Raw genomic sequence first — 17,721 nt, 5'->3', positions numbered from 1 at the left:
GCAGCAGGGCCCCACCACAGGGCCCCGCCACAGGGCCCCACCACAGGGCCCCACCACAGGGCCCCGCCACAGGGCCCCACCACAGGGCCCCACCACAGGCCCCACCACAGGCCCCACCACAGGGCCCCGCCACAGGCCCCGCCACAGGCCCCGCCACAGGCCCCACCACAGGCCCCACCACAGGCCCCGCCACAGGCCCCACCACAGGCCCCACCACAGGCCCCACCACAGGGCCCCACCACAGCTCCTCGGGACCTGGGCCAGGCCCGCGGGATCTGGGCCTGTGGACTCGCGAAGGGAGACGCAGCTCGGCGACAGCCTCTGGGGAACACGCTGACTCCAACCACATGTGCATCTTGACAAAGCGACAGGGTTCAAAGGCTGCTGGGGAAACCCTTCCAGGCTCCCGTAGTGACACCCAGAGTGTGCACATCTGTGGAAATGCTTTAAAAGGGAACATCCATGCCCCCCAATTCCTCACACACATTTATCTGATTAATTTCAGTGTCTTAGAGTCGAACACCGTGAAGGTGCAGCCCCTCGCGAGCATTATTCATAAGCCGTCGTGAAGACTGCTCTCCGCCAAGTGATCAACCGCTTCAAACCACTTCAAAGGAGATCAAAACCTATCCATCCGCACATCCGTTTGAGGTTTAACCAGGAGCGTGATTTAAAATTCACAAGAACACCCCTAGGTACCGGAGCTCTAATACACAGCTTTCTTGGACAAACGTTTGATAAAGAACGAATCACGCCGCTCTCGACACCGTCGCCGGCTTTAATATTGCCCAGGGCTACCCTAAACGCTCACTTTGTATCAGATCTGCTCTGGCGGTGAAGGGGCCGCCAGCCGTGGGGGGCCCCCTCGTGCCCCCGGGGGTGAGGCCGGGTCTTCTCTCCCTCCGCACCAGCCCCTGGCCACCGAGCGAGGCCCTGGCCCGGGAGGCAGAGGGTGAGGGCTGGCTCCAGGCGACAGGCCACTGCGTGGCTAGAAGGAAAGAGACAGCCTGACCCGCTGGCCCAGGGTGATGCTCGCTGGGTGTCAGGGGCCCCCCACACCCCCTACCCCCCTCGAGAACACTGCCTCGCCCCACTTCCAGAAAAGTCACAGAAGCTCCGTCCTCTCCCGCCTCCCCCACTCCGGCTTCACCTGCAGGTGGAGGCCTGGGCACCAGGAGGCCCCCCACCAACATCCCTCTCTTCTTTGCACTTAACCAGTCGGGACTCAAGCCAAAGGGCAACGATGCTTCCACACCTGTAAGAGCTGCTGCCCAAGGCCTGGGGGAGGGGACTGGAGGGCTGTGGGGAACAAGTCAACCCTGCAAACGGTCGTCAGTGGGACCCAGGACTCTGCCAGAGCGTCTGGGCCAAACCTGGCCGCAGCTCCTCAGAGGGGCAGGCAGGGCCCCGCAGCTGCAGCTGAGCCCAGCAGGTCTGGGCGCCTCGCCCTCGCCGAGTGCAGAAGGGGCCGAGCTCCGCGGAGGGCAGCCTCAGGGAGCCCTGCCACCCGGGACAAACCGAAGAGGGTACTGAGGCGGCAGCAGGAGGCGGCTGTGAGGCCAGCGTCCAGGACGACTGTCCAGCCGACGTCGGCTGCACTGCGTCCAATGTAGAAAGATGATGTTTGAAAGTCAACGTTCTGGTGAGCCCGGCTGGTGTGGCACAGCGGTTAGAGCGTCGGCCTGAGGACCGAGGAGTCTCAGGTTCAATTCCCGGTCAAGGGCACGTGCCTCCGTTACAGGTTCCGTCCCCAGCCCTGTCCGGGTCGAGCGGGAGGCAATCGCTGTGTCTCCCTCACACTGATGTCTGTCTGTCTGTCTGTCTCTCTCCCTTTCCTGCCCCCATTCTATCTTTAAAAAAAAGAGAAAGAAAGAAAAATATCCTTGGCTGAGGATTAAAAAAAACAGTTCTGGTGAAGTGGATGGTCTGACACTAGAAATGATACCTGCACGCAGAGGAGCAAGATCGTAACATAAAAACGGGATCAGCCTCCAATTTCAGGCTCTTGGATGTCTAGCTGGGGAGATGGCCGAGCTCCGAGGTTGGAATTTAGAAACACACACGTGGGGGTGGGCGGTGGGGGAGGTGGCAGAGGTCACAGAGGGGATAAAAGTGATGAAAACGTTAATTTTTAAAATGCACAATATGGCCTACGTGCCCCAAGAGTTTTTTAAACCAGCACAGTGTGAAGAGCCATCACAGCCCAACTTACAGTTCAAATCACTGTATCTTTGTCAAGTATCTTTTTAATTTAGAAAAATCTGATATGCTTGTCACAAGCGGAAGCTCGACAGGGCACCCACCACCTGAAGCCCTGAGGGAGCACCAAGGCTCCTTCCGTGACCGTCACTGACCAGTCGCCACAGGCCAGGCCCCAGCTTCCCTGCCTCCATCTCAGTCAGGGGACCAGACTCGCCCACCTTACGCGTGAGGAACCCGATTCTTTGCACATGCAGATGGGTGAACCGTAGGACTGGGTCGTGGCAGCAGGGGGCGCCACTGTGCTCTCTGAGCTGCGCTGTTGCTTTGCTCTCCTTTTACTTTCAGTTTCTCTTCAGGGTCACTGGGTTTTACTACTTGCTTTGGGCAGCACCAGAGTCGAACATGGGCAGACATGCTCCCAGCAGCCCTCACACACATGGTTTAGCAACCTGAGCCCCGCCCGGCCCGGACGGGGAAGGTGGGAAGGCAGCCCCGGCGGCCTCGGCAGTGGGCCTAGTGGGCAGCGCAGTCTGCAGCAGGCCCACAGGAAGGAGGGTGGCTTAATGTCCACCCTGCAAAGCATTGTACCTCCCAGCCACGCGAACCAGAGACCCGAGCCTCGCAGCAGAGTGTCCGGGGGGCAAAGTGAATACAGTGGGAACACAGAAGGCAGAGTGGACCGCTGGAGAAGGTCGCCCTCCTGGCCCACAGGTTCACAGCTCCCTGCCCACCTGGGGCACAGGCTCAGTCAACGTCAATCCTCGATTCTGCCCAGCTAGGAACGGGCACCGTGGGGCTCTCTTTGAACCACCTGGCTAAGGTCTGTGACACGGTCCTCACTCTGGTGCTCTGCAGCCAAGCCTGGCACCATGAGGACCTGTGGGCAGAGCTCGCTGGAAGGGCCAAGTGTGCCCGGCTCACCTGCAGGCTGGGCGACTCCTCTCTCTCACTTTCTTTTAAAGCTACTCAGCAGCCTTCCGCATCTCGGGGCATTTTAGGCCTCCATCCGCCTCAGCTGCACCAAGTGCTCATTTCGCTCCTTCAAAGCAGTTACTGCTCCAGTGAAAGAAACATCAAAGGTCTGCGAGCCCAGTTCTCCTGACAGCTCACACAGGATGGAGTGATCCCCTCCACCTGGCAGATCGACCGTGGGTGGTGCCCCTTCTCCCCAAACCCCGGCCCGTGCGTTGGCCTTGGGTCTGGCCAACGTGCACTCGGGCCATGCTGTGGGGAGCTCTGGAACTCATTAACAGGCGCCGATAATGAGACCATCAGGAAAACCGAGTGCTGCCTGTCTAGGTAGACCAGAAACCAAATTTACACCTGACAAGTGGAGTGATCACAGAGCTTAAACCCAACAGGCGACATCAGCTGGGGCGTGCGAAAGCATTAATAATTGATTCCATGGGCTACTCTGACGTTTTCTTTTAATAACTCGAAGAGAGAATTTTTATTAGTTGTGCTCCCAAAGAAATCAAGGCGTTTTTCAATTAACCTAAATTGTCAGAACGCCTCCCCACTCTATTCTGACCTCCCTTCAGACACAGGACGGAGCGTCAGCTGTTCCTGGGGCGGGGGGTGCTCACCATTATCGTTGTCTCGCTGCAAGTGATTAATCATGAATGGGATGGGATCCTTGGGCTGGTGGATCAGAAGTTGCTCCAGCATGTTCTGTGGGTGCAGGGCAGACATCCAGGTGGTTAACACCCGCAGGGGCGCCCACGGCCCCCCTCTCAGGTGGCCCAGCACCCTGGTCACCATGGATAATGGCTGTGAGGCCTGATCTCTCCACGGCACCCCCAATATGCTTTCAGCTTGGGACCCAGCCCCTGCCCCAGACGGCAGCTGCTTGGGTCCAGGTGAGCAGAGGCACGAGGGGGGTGCTGTGCCCCTGCCTCAGTCGGTCCAGGGCCCTCCGCCCTCGTCCCTTTATGCTTTGCAGACCAGCCTTCTCTGTTCTTCCCAGACACCCCTGGGCCTGAGCCATGCTGCTCCCTCCACTTGGAAAGGCTTCCCTCCGTCCTCAGGTCTGGTGCAGAGTGCCTTCCGGACCACACTCACCAGCTGAGCCCTGCCACATACTCCTGCGCCCCCACGCGTCCGGCCATTCCTCACCCCGACTAGTGCCTGGCACAATCACAGCAAGTCCCAGTGCAGATGTCTGCTGGGGACACAGCCATCACCGCTACCACGGTCCCTCCAGAGTGGGGCGGAATTCTGCCTGCCCAATACCTAGAGTCCTGGGACAGCCTGGCCCTTAACTCCGAGGGAAAGAGCCTCCACGGTTCCAGAGTGACAGGCAGCGGCGAGCCGGGCAGCTAAGAGGAGCTGGGCTGGACGAGCAGAGGGGCTTCAGCCCCTTGGGGTGTGGGCAACAAAGAGCACTGGGCTGAGAAGTCCTAGCCCCGCTCCGAATTTCACCAGCAGCTCCCTTCCTTGCTCTGGGCCTCAGCTCCCTCACCTAGTCACAGGTCACTGGTGAAACGGTGGGGGATGACTGTAGATGGTTCACAGATGAATATTCTAAATTTCACTTTTAAATAGTACACCTAGTCTGGCTGCTGTGGTTCAGTGGATTGAGCGTTGTCCCATGCACCGAGAGGTCAACAGTTTGATTCCCAGTCAGGGTATTTGCCCAAGTTGTGGGATCGATCCCCAGTGTGGGACATGCAGGGGGCAGCCAATCGATGTTTCTCTCTCATCGATGTTTCTATCTGTCTCCCCTTCTCCCTTCCTATCGAAAAAATCAATAAAAATGTATTTTAAGAGATTTTTTTTCTTTTGGTATGTGCCCCTAGCGGGAACTGAACCCAAGACTCTCCGGTCCGCAGGCCAATGCTCCAACCACTGAGTCAAACCGACCAGGGCAATAAAAATGTATTTTAAAAAATAGTTGTATAACTATCTAATGTGCATTAGAAAAATACATCAGACCTATGACTTCAAGGATGACAAAGAAAGTGACTTCATTTTTTAAAAGTGGGTTGATTTTGCCCTGGCCGGTTTGGCTCAGCGGTTAGAGCGTCATCCCGAGGACCAATGAGTCCTGGGTTCGATTCCGGCCAAGGGTACGTACCTCAGTTGTGGTTCGTCCCTGGCCTCAGTTGGGGTCATGCAGGTGGCAACCAATCAATGTCTCTCACATCGATGTTTCTCTCTCTCTCTCTTCCTCCTGCTCTGTCTGAAGATAAATGTAAAAATATCCTCAGGTGAGGATTAAAAAAAAAAAAGATGAATCCCATTAAGGCCTGTAGTCTAGTTACCAGTCTTGTACCAACATCAGTGTTCTGGTTTGGACAATGTGCTACAGTTATGTTAGATGTTATTCCTGGCGGAAGCTGGGAGGATACACCAGAACTTCACACTATTTTTATAACTTCCTGTGGGTCTACAGTTAATTTAAAATAAAAAGTGGGAAAAGTGGAAATGGTCAAAATCATGGAGGGGAACACACAAGTGACTAAGGACTGGAAATACTGGACTAAGAGCTTTCTGGGGCTGCTCCTTCCAAGTCACTATGGCGATACACCAAGTTCTCTAGAGCGGACACAGTGCTCCCCGGAGCTCCCCCATCCTGCCCACTGATAACAGCCATTTTCTCCACTTAGATTGGTCACTCAACTTTAGAAATCTCTCTCTCCCCCGCTCTATCAGGTAACACTTCCCAAAGGAAGCATGTGCCTGCTGGAGAGAGGGACGCAAGGGTTTCCCAGTCCGAGTGTGCAGCTCAGAGGTTCAAATGACCACAAGCACCACCACGATGCCTCCGGGGACGGGGCGGACCCAGAGGAGCAGACCGACGCTGCAGACACAGGCTCCGGCTTCCCCGTGGCCCTCGGAACCGGAGCGGCTGGCTCTCCAGGACGCGCAGAAGGGACGCCTGCAGCTCGCGGGGCAGGGCTGTGCCTAGGGCCACTCGGGCGGTGGGGCCCCGTCAGGTCAGGCACCAGGAGGCGAGCTTGGGAGCTGCCAGGAACTCGGGCCAGGTGGCAAGGGCCGCTGTCCACACCCCAGGGCCGCTGTCCCAGGCGGCGGCCGCCTCGGAGGAGCCACCTTGAGCGGGGACGCCCCCCAGCTGGGAAGCCAGCCCCGCAGACAGACGGAACTGGGCCCTTTGGAGGCCGCCCCTAGCAGCCCCCACTTCACAGAGGGCCGAGAGCGCGAAGGGGCCGTTCCGGCCGGGCAGCTCTGGTCCGCACGGCTCGCCCCGCTCCGCCCTGCGTCTGCGCGGCAGGTATTCAGACCCGGAATTCCCCGGGGCCACGGCGGGCACCCCGAGTCAGGCGACCTCGGGGGCGGGCTGCCGGGTCACCTGCATCAGCTCGAAGATGTGGTTCGCCTCCCCGTACTGGGGCATCTCCGGCGGGATGTGGTGCGGCGCGGTCGTCGCGTCCATGCGGCGCTGCGGCGCGGCCGCTCCCTAGTGACCGCCGTCGCTAAGGGCGCTGCCGTCATCAGCGGGCGCCGCTCCCTGGAGACCGCCGTCGCTAGGGGCGCGCGGCCTGACGTCACTGGCGCGCGCCGCGGGGCCTGGACTCGCGCTCCTCCTCGGGCGCGTCTCCCCGGGCGCCTCGGGTCGCTTCCAGCGGCAGCCTCCGAGGGCCGGAGGTGCGCCCGGTAGGGCCCCCCTTGTGCTGAGACCCCGGACGACACCTCGAAGGCCGAAGCGGGGCCTGCTTCTGGTTCCGCCGACGCTCCCTGGCCCGGCGGTCGGCCCTCCGGCCTCAGTGTCCCCACCCTTACAATGAAGAACAGAGGTAGGGGGGTACTTGAAGAGGGGAAGGAGGCCGAAGGGCCGGCCGGAGGGCCCGGGTCCCCGCTGCAAGCCCTCCGCCCAGCTCGCCGCTGCTGAACCCCGGGCGACCCCGCGCCCGCTCCTGGGGCGGGGCGGGGCGGGGCGGGGCGGCCACGTGACCCGGTCGCTATGGCACCGCGGTAACAATCTGGCCCGTGGCCCCGCCTCTTCTCCCCGCGACCTCCCCACCTGACACCCCGCCCCGCCTTCCACGTCCGCCGAGGCGCGCTTCGGGGTCGCAGACACCCGCCGAGGCGGCGGCTTCAGGGCGCTCCGCGCGAAGGCCGCTGTGGGACCAGGGTAACGCGGGCTTGGGGCCGGGGTCGGAGCGGAGGGTGCCGGGACCGCCGCGGCTGCCCCAGGGGGAGCGGTGCGTCGCTCTGGGGTCGCGTTACCCCGGTGGGACGGGGCTGGACTGGTATGGACGCAGCACTGACTGGGGCTCTGGCTCCTGTTGCCCTTCTTGGTGGGAGCTACCGTTTTGGGGCGCGCTGCGCGCTCAGCGGTGGTGTCTGTGCACGCTATGCAGAGGGCGTATGGCCGAGTCCGTACAGACTGCCCAGAGGTCAAACCCTGGGTGCACTCCTACTAGCCGTGTGTGCCTGCCCTGGGCCTCGCTTTCCTTCCCTGTGAAGTGGGGAGGATCCCATGAGCTGATAATATATCTGCAATATTAGCCAGTAACTCATCTAGCAAGGGCACACTACAATGGGGCTTCTGTGTCAGTATTATCTCATTTCATCTTTGCAGCAACCCTGAGAAATGGGTGCCTTCATTCCCATTTTGCACGAGAATTTAGGGGATTAAGAATGGTGAAAAATAGTTGGCTGAGTGACTTTGGGCGAGTCATTTCCCCTTTCCTGTCCTCGGCCCTTGGCAGCTGTTGATCTCACAGCCTTCAAAGCCAGAGGCTTCGAAACCCTCTAACCCAAATCCCCTCATTTTACAAATGGATAAACTGAGGCCCAGAAAGGGGGGGAACTGTTGGCCAAGGTCACCTGTTCAATGCAAAGGCTGAGCCAGGGCTGGAAGTAGGTGGTCCCAAAGCCTTTCCCACCAGTCATCAGCCCAGAGAGGTGCCCTCCAACGGCAAAAGGCTGAGTTCTGCCGTGCCCTCAGGAGCTGCTCCTCAAAGCGTGCAAACCTTGGTAGGCTTGTCAAACCCAACTGCAAAGACAGCTGGGGAAGAAAAGGAAGCTGCCTCCCCTGAACAAAGAATACAACCACCAAGCCTGCAACTTGCGCTGGAGAGGTTCAGTTTGCTTCCTGGACATTTCTGAAATGACTTGCCTTTCTCCTCATTTATTTTAAGCCCTAGGCGCTTTTCATACCATGATTTAATCTTCTTTAGCAGCCTGGAAAAAATACAAATCAATTAAAGCCAAAAACCTATTGGGTAATCATTTTTTCCTTCCTGCTCCCCCAGATCGAGGGGTGTCTGCACTCTGTGCCTTTCATCCCGACTAATTTGGCTGCAGTGACTCTCGTACAAGGGCCGATCACTTTGGATAGCTTATTACAGCTCTTCTCACAACACTCCTGGCACGTATGTCACAAGTCGCTAGGATCAAGAACCGAGGCAGTTTTTCTCTCAGGGGCTCTTGGGGCCACCAGCCGAGGTAGTGCTGTATCCCTGGAGGACTTGGCAGCCCCAGGAAGCCCAGGAGGGTGGCAGGGAGCCAGGTGCACAGGGCAGCGCTGAATGCTAGTCCTCATTGCTTTGGGATGGGGCACAGAAAACAGTCTCATGGGAGTGGAAGCAAGGTCCAGGGGTCCAGCTAGTGTATGACCCCTAGGAGGGCTCCAGTAGCATGTCAGGCCCTTGGTATCACCCCCTCAAGCCCCCAAACACAGTCTGATGTCTGGCATGTTTGTCTCTGGAACATCACGGAGGGAAGGAGGGAGATATTCACGTTAACAGCCCAGACTTCATAGGCAGAGGTGAGTGGGGAATCCTGGCTTGCTCACTTCCCAGCTGCGAGATCTGAACTTCATCATCGGTTGTGTGGGGATAATTATACCCTGTTCATAGGGCCGTGGTGAGGATTTGAGGTAGGGCATGCCCAGGGTTCTCCTAGCGCCCCATCAAGTAACCTGCTGTTGCGAGGAGGGTCAGGGCGCGCCACCAGGCTCTGGTGGAAGGCTGGAGCACCTGCACCGCCCCTGACCACCTCCTGCAAACGCCCTTTTGCAGACTGTGCAGCCCCTGGTTCCTGACACCCCCTCCCACTTCCCTGCTTCTCTCTTCAGCCGCGCCCTTATCAGAACTACCCTCCATTCACTAATCCTTCTTGTCTGCCTCCCTAAAAGGTAGGTAGTTCCTCCGGTGTAGGGAATCTCACCTGTTTTGTTCAATGTCTATAGCCCAGCACCCTAAATAGCGCCTGGCACAGGGTCGGCACAGCAGTATGAATGATGAGCAAACGAGCGAGTGCATGAAGTGCTTCGCAGCTCCTTGGCGTCCACGCCTGCAGTGGTCTCTCGATGCCTTGCCTGACACCTGGGGTCCCTCCGCCACACCTGTGCACTGCCTTCTGTACTTCCTCACAGGCTCCCCACACCCCCACCTCCCAACCTTCCGCTTTCCACCTCTCCAAAGCCTGTTTTTTAAATCTTCCCTCCTCCAGAAGGGTCAAGCCCTCATCAGCCTCTGCTTCTTTTGGGGTGCACACCATGCCCATGTGGCAGTCCCCTGTCACGTGCACTGTTTAATGACAGCCAAGCAAGACTGCATTCTGGGCTCCACGCCTTACACCTGCCGTCTGGCGCCATGCATGTCAGAGCCCTGCCAGCAAGAAGCGGGGGAGCCCAACTTGAGCCCAGGACTGTGTGGTTCCAGAGTTCGGGTTCTTCACCAACCACAGCTCTGAGCATCGGGGAGGTGGCCGGTTAGCCGGGCTCACTCCCCTCCCTCATGCCAACTTCCGAGCCATTTGGAAACCCTGGGTCCCAACGAGGTGAGGCAAGTGATGCAGCTGCCTCAGCACAGAACTTAGGGGGCGCCCCAAACCTCAGGAATCAAAAAAGGAACATTTTAATGCATTATTTTTTAAAAATCAAAATCAGTGCAAAAATTCGTTTAGAATAAAATTTCACAAACGTTAAGAAGGGATCAGTAATACTGCGTTTCCCTTTGTCTGGGCTCCACCGTGGCAAGGCACAGACACACCCATCCTGTCTTTATTTCAAATGCTGATACAGTACCCCAGCCCGTTTGGCTCAGCGACTGGAGTGTGGGCCCAGAGAGACCAGGGTTCAGCTCCTGCTAAGGGCACGTACCTCAGTTGCAGTTTGTCCCCAGCCCTGGTTGGGTCATGCGGGTGGCAGCCACTGGATGTGTCCCTTTCACACCTCTCTCTCTCTCCCCCCACCCCCCTCTCCCTCCCTCCCACTCTATCTGAACAAAAAATGGAAAAAATGTCCTCAGGTGAGGATAAAAAAAAAAAGGCTGATATTTTGTTCTTTGTGGACTTTTTGGTGTTAACTTTTAACTTCTATTTTCTTTCATCCTCATCTGAGGATATGTTTTTGTTCTATAGATTTTTAGAGAGAAGGAAGGGAGAGAGAGAGAAACACTGATCAATTCCCTCTCGTATGCACCCTGATGAGGGATTGAATCTGTAACCAGGGTATGTGCCCTGACTGGGAATCAAACCCACAACCTGTTGGTGCCTGGGACTATACTCCAGCCAACTGAGCCACATGGCCAGGGCGTAACTTGTATTTTTTTTAATAGTGCATTAACTATTTTGACCCATCTTGGTCACTGAGTTGTCTGGCACACCCTTGATTCTGCAGAGGTGAGTGCCTCAGTTTCCTCCCTCGTCCAGGCCCCGGGGAGCCTGCTGCCAGGGGCAGCAGCCTCCAGGCCAGCGTGGGGCACGTTGGCTGGATACGCAGCTGTTCAACAGTGGGCCACCACTGTATCCCAGCTCCCCTCCCGCCTGCCCACTGCAGGTGGGGAGGTGCTGAGTGGGGAGGAGGTGGCCTGGCCCTGTACCAGCCTGTCCCCAGTGCAGCTGCACTGCTGTTGGCAAACACCGGCGCTATGGCTCCCAGGGGTGGACTCAGGACGCTGGGCTGAAATGTGCTCCATTACGTTTACAGTGGACCCACTCGGGTTTATGAGGCGCAACTGTCAGGGTCCCGTCTGGCACAGTTCCTTTACGGCAGCCTGGCTGTTTCACTCCCTGCCAGGACTCGGCCCATCTCCCAGCTCTCCCAGGCTCTCCGATCACTGCTCCCACCGAGGCGTGGAGGCCATCTTCTGGTCTGTTCTTGCGTTCCTTTCATCTCCCACACCATCTCCTCGCCACGGATGCCCTCCCTGCCTCCAGCCCTGCTCTGGGCTCCAGGTGCTGAGGGTCAGACACACAGCAGAAACGCCTCCCACCTCCAACCTGTTCTCAGTCCTCCCCCCCTGGGACCTGCCAGGAAGCCTGGAATGTGTCTTCCCCCACCCGCCCTCCCCTTCTAGCATCTCACTCAGACCCGCCCCCCTGGGCTCAGCCTCCTCTGACCCCTGCTCAGCAGGGCAGGTCCAGGCCTGGGCTCCAGGCGTGCTGGTGCTTCGGGAGCAGGGACAGCTTGGAGGATGCCGGCTGGCCGTCAGGAAGCCTGGGGCCTTGCAGAGGGGTGGTCTGTGGCACAAGTTTGCTGTGACACACTGGACACCTGTCCAGAAGGGGCGTTGATCTGCTGAAGTCCATTCCAATCCAACATTCCACAAACCTGTGACCTGGAGTATTTTTCGTGTGCTCAGCAAAACTCTGATGTCATGGAGGGCAGCACCCACAGCCTCCCTGCTCCCCGGAGGGCTTCTAGAGGAGCAGTGGACCCCTGGACCACACTGGGGACAGTGAGGCACCGAGAGCGCTCCCCTCCGTGTTCCTGCTGCCAATCGGGGCTTCCTGCAAGTAACAGGAGGCAGGGAGGAGGGGCCAGCAGCCAAGCTCTGTCCCCACAGGCAAACCTGAGATCAGGGCCCCCGCCCCAAGCAGAGCTGGGACATCAGTCCGGTGCTGACCCTCCCCTGCTTGGCCCACGGGAAAGAATCCCACCGACTGCAGTGGCGGATGTTTTAAAACAAGTTGGTCCAAGCGGATGGAATCAAATTGTACATGCTGTGGCGGGTTCCTTGACCCCAGCCTTTGCTGACACCAAGGGAGGCCTTGGGGGCTGTGTATGTGGGGGGGGGGGGGTGTCCAGCCTGGAGACTGAGGACCAGAGAAATTCTTGTCCACGGGGAGGGGAAGGAAGTCATACTTTGTGGCAGAGAATGTGTCCTTGCAGGATAAGGGGCTCAGGTCAGGCTCAGCTCTCGGACAGCCTGGGAGTCCTGCGTAGCATTTCAGCAGGAGCCGAGCGCCCCGCACCGGACTGCAGACCTCGGTCTGGGCTGGCCCGGGCCTCAGCGCTCCGCTGTCGCTCCACAGAGCCGCCCGCGGTGAGCACTGGCACCATGAACGAGGCGAAGGAGGCCCTCCGGAGCATCGAGCAGAAGTACAAGCTGTTCCAGCAGCAGCAGTTCACCTTCGTGGCGGCGCTGGAGCACTGCCGGGAGAACGCCCACGACAAGATCCGGCCCATCTCCAGCATCGAGCAGGTGCGCCGGGGCGGTCCAGCCAGGCCGGGACTCCCGGGCAGCATCAGGCCCTGGGCCTTGCTTGAACAGTGAAAGAAACTGAGGCCTAGGGAGGGGAAGCAGGTTTGTGCCTGAATCAGGACTCACGCCCAAGCTGGTGGCACAAGCCACCCATTCTCCTCACCATGTGTGGGAGTGACTGTCACAAAGCGGTAAAGATGTGGGCTGGGGACTCAAGTCAGGCGTGGCTTAGGCCTCAGCTTGACCCCAGGCCCCCTCTGTGACCTCGGGCCAGTGATTCGCCTCTCTGTGCCTCAGTTTCCTCATCTGAAAAGACAAAAAAGCAAACACTCCCCAAGGCTGATCTGCAGGTGTCATGAGACGGCCCTGGAAGGCCCTCGGTCAGTGTCCAGTGTCTGTAGACCCCGGGCTGGGTGTGGGCGCACTGGGGACAGACACACAGGTCCCGGCGGCCGGACTCCCCTGGGGACCCGAGCAAGGACGTTCTCATTTACCCCCGACTCCTCGTGGACTGGCAGCAGTCGGGGCTCAGTGCCCAGGGAGCTCCCGGGAAGTCACGGGCTTGAGCCCAGGTGTTAGGAACACACACCCCCGCCACGGGGGAACAGCACCCCTTTACAAATCATTTTTTCTAATTTTTAAGTATTTCTCCCAGTTCCTAAACTTGAAAAGATGTGATCCTGCAGAAAATGAACAGCCACGTAACCTCCCCCAGATACACCAGCCCATAATATTCAGCCAGGTTCCCATGCTCTCCCGGCGCACAGCCTGTCCAGGAACTTTTGGAAGAAAGTTGGCTGCGTCCTTTGCAGCCCATCCCCCAAAGGCTCGGCTGGCCAAGGGCACGGGACAGGTTTTCAGTATGAGACCTGCCACCTGGGCTCAGAATCTCTCCAGTGCTGAGCAATCCCAGCCCCTCCTGTGCAGAGGGTGTGGCCCTTTGTCCTTAGGGTCAGCGGAGGCTTTTGGTAAACAGTGTGCCACAATCGGACCCTCCATCTGGAGCGCTGACTGCCCACCCTCACCCAGCCCTCCAGAGGTGGCGTGCACACAGCAGGTGGCAGTGACACTGCTCTGTCCTGGGGACAGCTTGGCACAGGTCCCCCCACACCCACCGCTCCCTGGGCAGGTGTGCGGGCGGGGGCCCCTGGAAGGAACTCTTCAGATTGGGAAGACATCCGCTAGCAACAAATGGCAGCCAGTGACGACGAGAAACCCAGGCTTAGACTCTGGGTACTGGAAGCGGCGGGATCCCCTTCTGCGAGACCGTGGAGAGTGGGGGTGGGGGAACCATGTAACGGGGGAGGGGCTGGGAATCCTGCCTGGGTGGAGCCAGTTTCTCTCCAGCACAAGGTTAGGCCTCTCATCCTTGCCTGACCTCCAACCTAGAGGCACTGGGTGGGCCCAGGTTACTCCCGAGACTGACCCGACCAGGAGGGGCCCGCATGCCGCCCAGGAAGCGGCTGGAAGCAGGTGGGCTGTACCCCCCCCCCCGAGTGCCTTCGGATGGGGAGGCGGACTTCCCTACTCCTGGTCGGCAGCACACTCCCACGGCTCAGCTGGGTTGGGTATGGAAGCGCTTCACCTCCTAGAGCTGACCCGTCTCTGCATGAGGTAGACAGTTATAGTCTCACGTGGGTCATCCGTGTCCCCAGCTCCACTGACCGACTGTCCCTCCTTTCTCTCCTGGGATGGAGAACAAACTGCAAGGGCTGAGTCAGGGGCTCGCCCAGCAGTCTTCCGCGTGGGACTGCGCATAGAGAGCTAGAGCCAGCCCTCAGCTGTGGGCATCGGCTTGGCTCCGTGGGCTGGCGAGGGCACAGGCCCAGCGTGATGTGGAGCACCTTCTCTCCCCTCTGCCCGCTGCTCGTCTGTCCCAGGGCTGGGGGGTGGGGCTTACTTACTTTGTTAATCCTCACCCGAGGATGTTTTTCCATTGATTTTTTTTTTTTAGATAGAGTGGGGGGGGGGCGGAGAGAGAGAAAAACATCAATGTGAGAGAGACACATCGATTGGTTGCCTCCCCCACAACCCCAACTAGGGCTGGGGATGGAACTTGCAACTCAGGCACGTGCCCTTGACCAGGAATCGAACCTGAGACCCTTCGGTCTGTGGGCCGACACTCTAACCACTGAACCAAACCGGCCATGGCTATAGTGAGGATTTAAAATCTACCCAGGTGAGGAGGAAGTGAAGCCTGGCCTGCCACGCATTTTGCCTGGTACCTGGGACACAAGGACATCAAGCAGTCTATGGCTGTCTGTCCATTCAAGTGCCCGACGTTGCTGGCATCTCGCCGTGGCTCCGGGGTCAGGGCAGCTGCCGACCCCCCTGGCTCACGGTGCTGGCCCTGCAGGTGCAGAGCTACATGGAGCACCACTGCAGCAACTCCACGGACCGCCGCGTCCTGCTCATGTTCCTGGACATCTGCACGGAGCTGAGCAGGATCTGCCAGCACTTCGAAGCCCTGCACGCGGGCACCCCAGTCACCAACAACTTCCTCGACAAATGCAAAACCCTTGTGAGCCAAAGCAACGACCTGAGCAGCCTGAGAGCAAAGTAAGTCCCTCTGGTCCTGTTCCGGAGGCCTCTGTGCGCACATGGGGGGGGGGGGGGGGCAGGGGCCTCTGCTGAGAGGGCAGGCAAGTCTGAACTGAGGCTGGTGGGAGATCCTAGACCCACTGGTGGAACTGGAACCGCTCTGACCCAGAAAAACACCGGAGTGAAAAGGGAGGGGTCCTGAGGACAGAGACAGTGGGACAGAGCCTCTCAGGGAGCTAGCCCCAGGCACAGGGAGGGGCTCACAGCCTGTTCCCAGAAACCCACAAAGCAGCAAGACGTGTGGAGGCTATTCCCATGGGTGTCAGCACCACGCGGGGAGCCCTGGAGACCCACGACACAAGGTCCCAGACCCTTGAGGAGGCTCCTGAGACACGAGGGCGGGAACAGTTGAGGGGACAGAGCGCAGTTACAACAGGTCTCCCAGCCCCTCGTCCAGGCCCCTACAGACCTGCACAGAAGCATTACATGGGCTCCTGGCCCCCACGCATGCGGACCCACAACACCCGAACAGGGAGCCCGGCGTGGTGTGCGCAGTGCTAAACCCTCCCAGGCGACTCGGACGGGAGGTGGGGACGAAAGCACCTGCCCGAGGTCTGGCAGCCCTGCCCCGGTACGGCGAGTCGCTGGAGTGGGGCTCACCCGGCCCTCCCTGCCCTGCAGGTACCCTCACGACGTGGTGAACCACCTGAGCTGTGATGAGGCCAGGAACCACTATGGTGGTGTGGTCAGCCTCATCCCCGTCGTCCTGGACCTAATGAAAGAATGGATCGCCCACTCGGAGAAGCTGCCCCGCAAGGCGCTGCAGCACGTGAGTGAGCCCCAGAAACACCAGGACACCACCACAGCTGCGCCTCCCCAGGCCAAGGGCACCCGGCCTTGCTTAAGAAAGCACCAGTGTAGGCAACTCACAAAAGACAGCCTCAAACCCAGGGAGGGAGACAGAGGATGTGCAAAACCTCCCTGGAGACCACCTGGTGGGAAACTGTAACTCAGAGCCAGTGACCTGCTCGCCGTCGGGGTGCTGTCCCATCCTGTGGGGCAGTCACTAAACCCGGTCTCCACTGGCAGATCCGTTTTCGCTGGCACCCACGGCCCCTGCCACTAATGCCATAGGGGACTGCCCAGTATATTACCCTTGCTCCCTCCCTTGCTTTGACTCCTAACTTTCCCCACCTCTGGGGCAGGCCCTGTGCAGATGAAGAGGAGCCCATTGACGAGTGGCTGATGGAGGGTGTCCCGGGGGGCAGGGGATGAGCGAGGGCTCTGAAAGCGGGGTCCCAGCCCTCTTCGACCTCCCTCCCAGCCCTTGCTCTGCCCTGCTCGCCCAGGCTGCAGGTCCAGGCTGAGCCATGGAGCCAGGAGGCCGCCAAACGGCTGCAGTCCTACCGCAGCGGGAACTGTAGGCAGGTGCAGCTCTTGTCAAGACAAGGCTGCTCCCACCTCCCAGGCTGCTGCGGTTGGCACACCCAGCGTCCTCCGTGGGCCCGGTCTCTGGACCAAGGCCCGGTCTCTGGACCAAGGCCCAAGGGAACGAGCCCACCTTTCCACTCCTTTACTTGGGAGAGGGAGGCGGGGAGACCCTGGAGGAACTCTGGCCTTGGCTCCTGTGCAGGACGACTACCTGGTCTTCACAACAGGAGGCCCAGGCACCAAGTGCGTCACTGGCGCTGGAGCTCACCAGAGGTGTCGCTTAACTGTTGGTTTTTCCTTCACAGGGGGCGACTTAGCTTCTGTATTCTTGCTTCCTCGGGGGCTATCGTCAAGAATAAAAGTATTCTACCACCTGTGTGCCGGGCTTGGTCTCCGGGGATACATCCCTAAAGAGCACCACGTTTGTCTTAAGACCTCCAGGGCACTGGGCAGGCGCCTCACACGCGAAACCACTGGCACAGAGCAGCCACTAGACAGGAGCCACCCGCCAAAGACACCAGGCGGCCAGTGGTCACCCCTCCTGTGTGAGAGACCTACCCGGACAAGAGCGCCCGAACTGTCCACACAAAACGCAAAGCTGCCACCTCTGAGTCTTTGTGTCAAAGGAACTGACTGCTTCCACCTTTAAAACGAGCAGCGGCAGCGGGCGGAGGCACACACAAGGGCGCTCTTCCTCCCTGGTCCTGTCCCAGCAGGGCCCAAGCAAGAGAGTCAGGCCCGGGCAAATTTTACCTCGTTCAGAGGTCACTCCCGCCTCCTCCCCCACCCCCAAGGCACAGGCCCCGCCTCCCCCACACCCCCACACCAGGGCTCCACTTCCCACCCCACCCCCATGGCACAGTATCCGCTTCCCCCCACCCCCACGGCGCAGGCCCCGCCTCCTCCCCCACCCCCACGGCACAGGTCCGCCTTCCTCCCCCACCCGCACGGCGCAGGCCCCGCCTCCTTCCCCACCCTCACGGCAAGGCCCCGCCTCCCCCACACCAAGGCTCCGCCTCCCACCCCACCCCCATGGCACAGGCCCCGCCTCCTACCACACCCCCACGACACAGGCTCTGCCTCCCACACCCCGCAGCACAGGGAAGGTGCTGCATGCCAGCCACACCTTTTCCTTAACACACACAAC

The 17,721-nt window shown here is 59.4% G+C and overlaps 2 protein-coding genes across 3 annotated transcripts in view; one reads left to right on the top strand and one right to left on the bottom strand.

The window, feature by feature from the left end:
- The window catches only part of AK8 (adenylate kinase 8), a 59,752-nt gene extending 53,154 nt beyond the window's left edge, over window positions 1-6,598 (bottom strand). Inside the window, exons 1-2 of the mRNA XM_036261693.1 lie at window positions 6,515-6,598; window positions 3,789-3,873 (exon numbers count right to left, since the gene is read on the bottom strand). Coding sequence (XP_036117586.1) covers window positions 3,789-3,873; window positions 6,515-6,598 — 169 coding nt within the window. The remainder of the gene's footprint in view (window positions 1-3,788; window positions 3,874-6,514) is intronic.
- Window positions 6,599-6,761: 163 nt separating this feature from the next.
- Window positions 6,762-16,965, top strand: SPACA9 (sperm acrosome associated 9). Of its 2 annotated transcripts, XM_036261149.1 has the most exons (5): window positions 6,762-6,959; window positions 12,433-12,602; window positions 14,959-15,161; window positions 15,825-15,972; window positions 16,880-16,965. In XM_036261149.1, exons 1-5 carry the CDS (start codon window positions 6,947-6,949, stop codon window positions 16,889-16,891), a joined length of 546 nt encoding a protein of 181 aa, XP_036117042.1. In that variant the 5' UTR covers window positions 6,762-6,946; the 3' UTR covers window positions 16,892-16,965. The 2 variants fall into 2 exon arrangements, with proteins under 2 accessions (XP_036117042.1, XP_036117041.1); XM_036261148.1 differs by lacking the exon at window positions 16,880-16,965 and having other exon boundaries at window positions 15,825-16,518.
- The last annotated feature ends 756 nt before the right edge of the window (window positions 16,966-17,721 follow it).

Source organism: Molossus molossus, unplaced genomic scaffold (genome assembly GCF_014108415.1).
Source record: "Molossus molossus isolate mMolMol1 unplaced genomic scaffold, mMolMol1.p scaffold_m16_p_14, whole genome shotgun sequence".
In the NCBI taxonomy this organism is placed as follows: domain Eukaryota; kingdom Metazoa; phylum Chordata; class Mammalia; order Chiroptera; family Molossidae; genus Molossus; species Molossus molossus.
The sequence above is the reverse complement of the archived record's forward strand: the minus strand, read 5'-3'. Positions and strand labels throughout refer to the sequence as shown.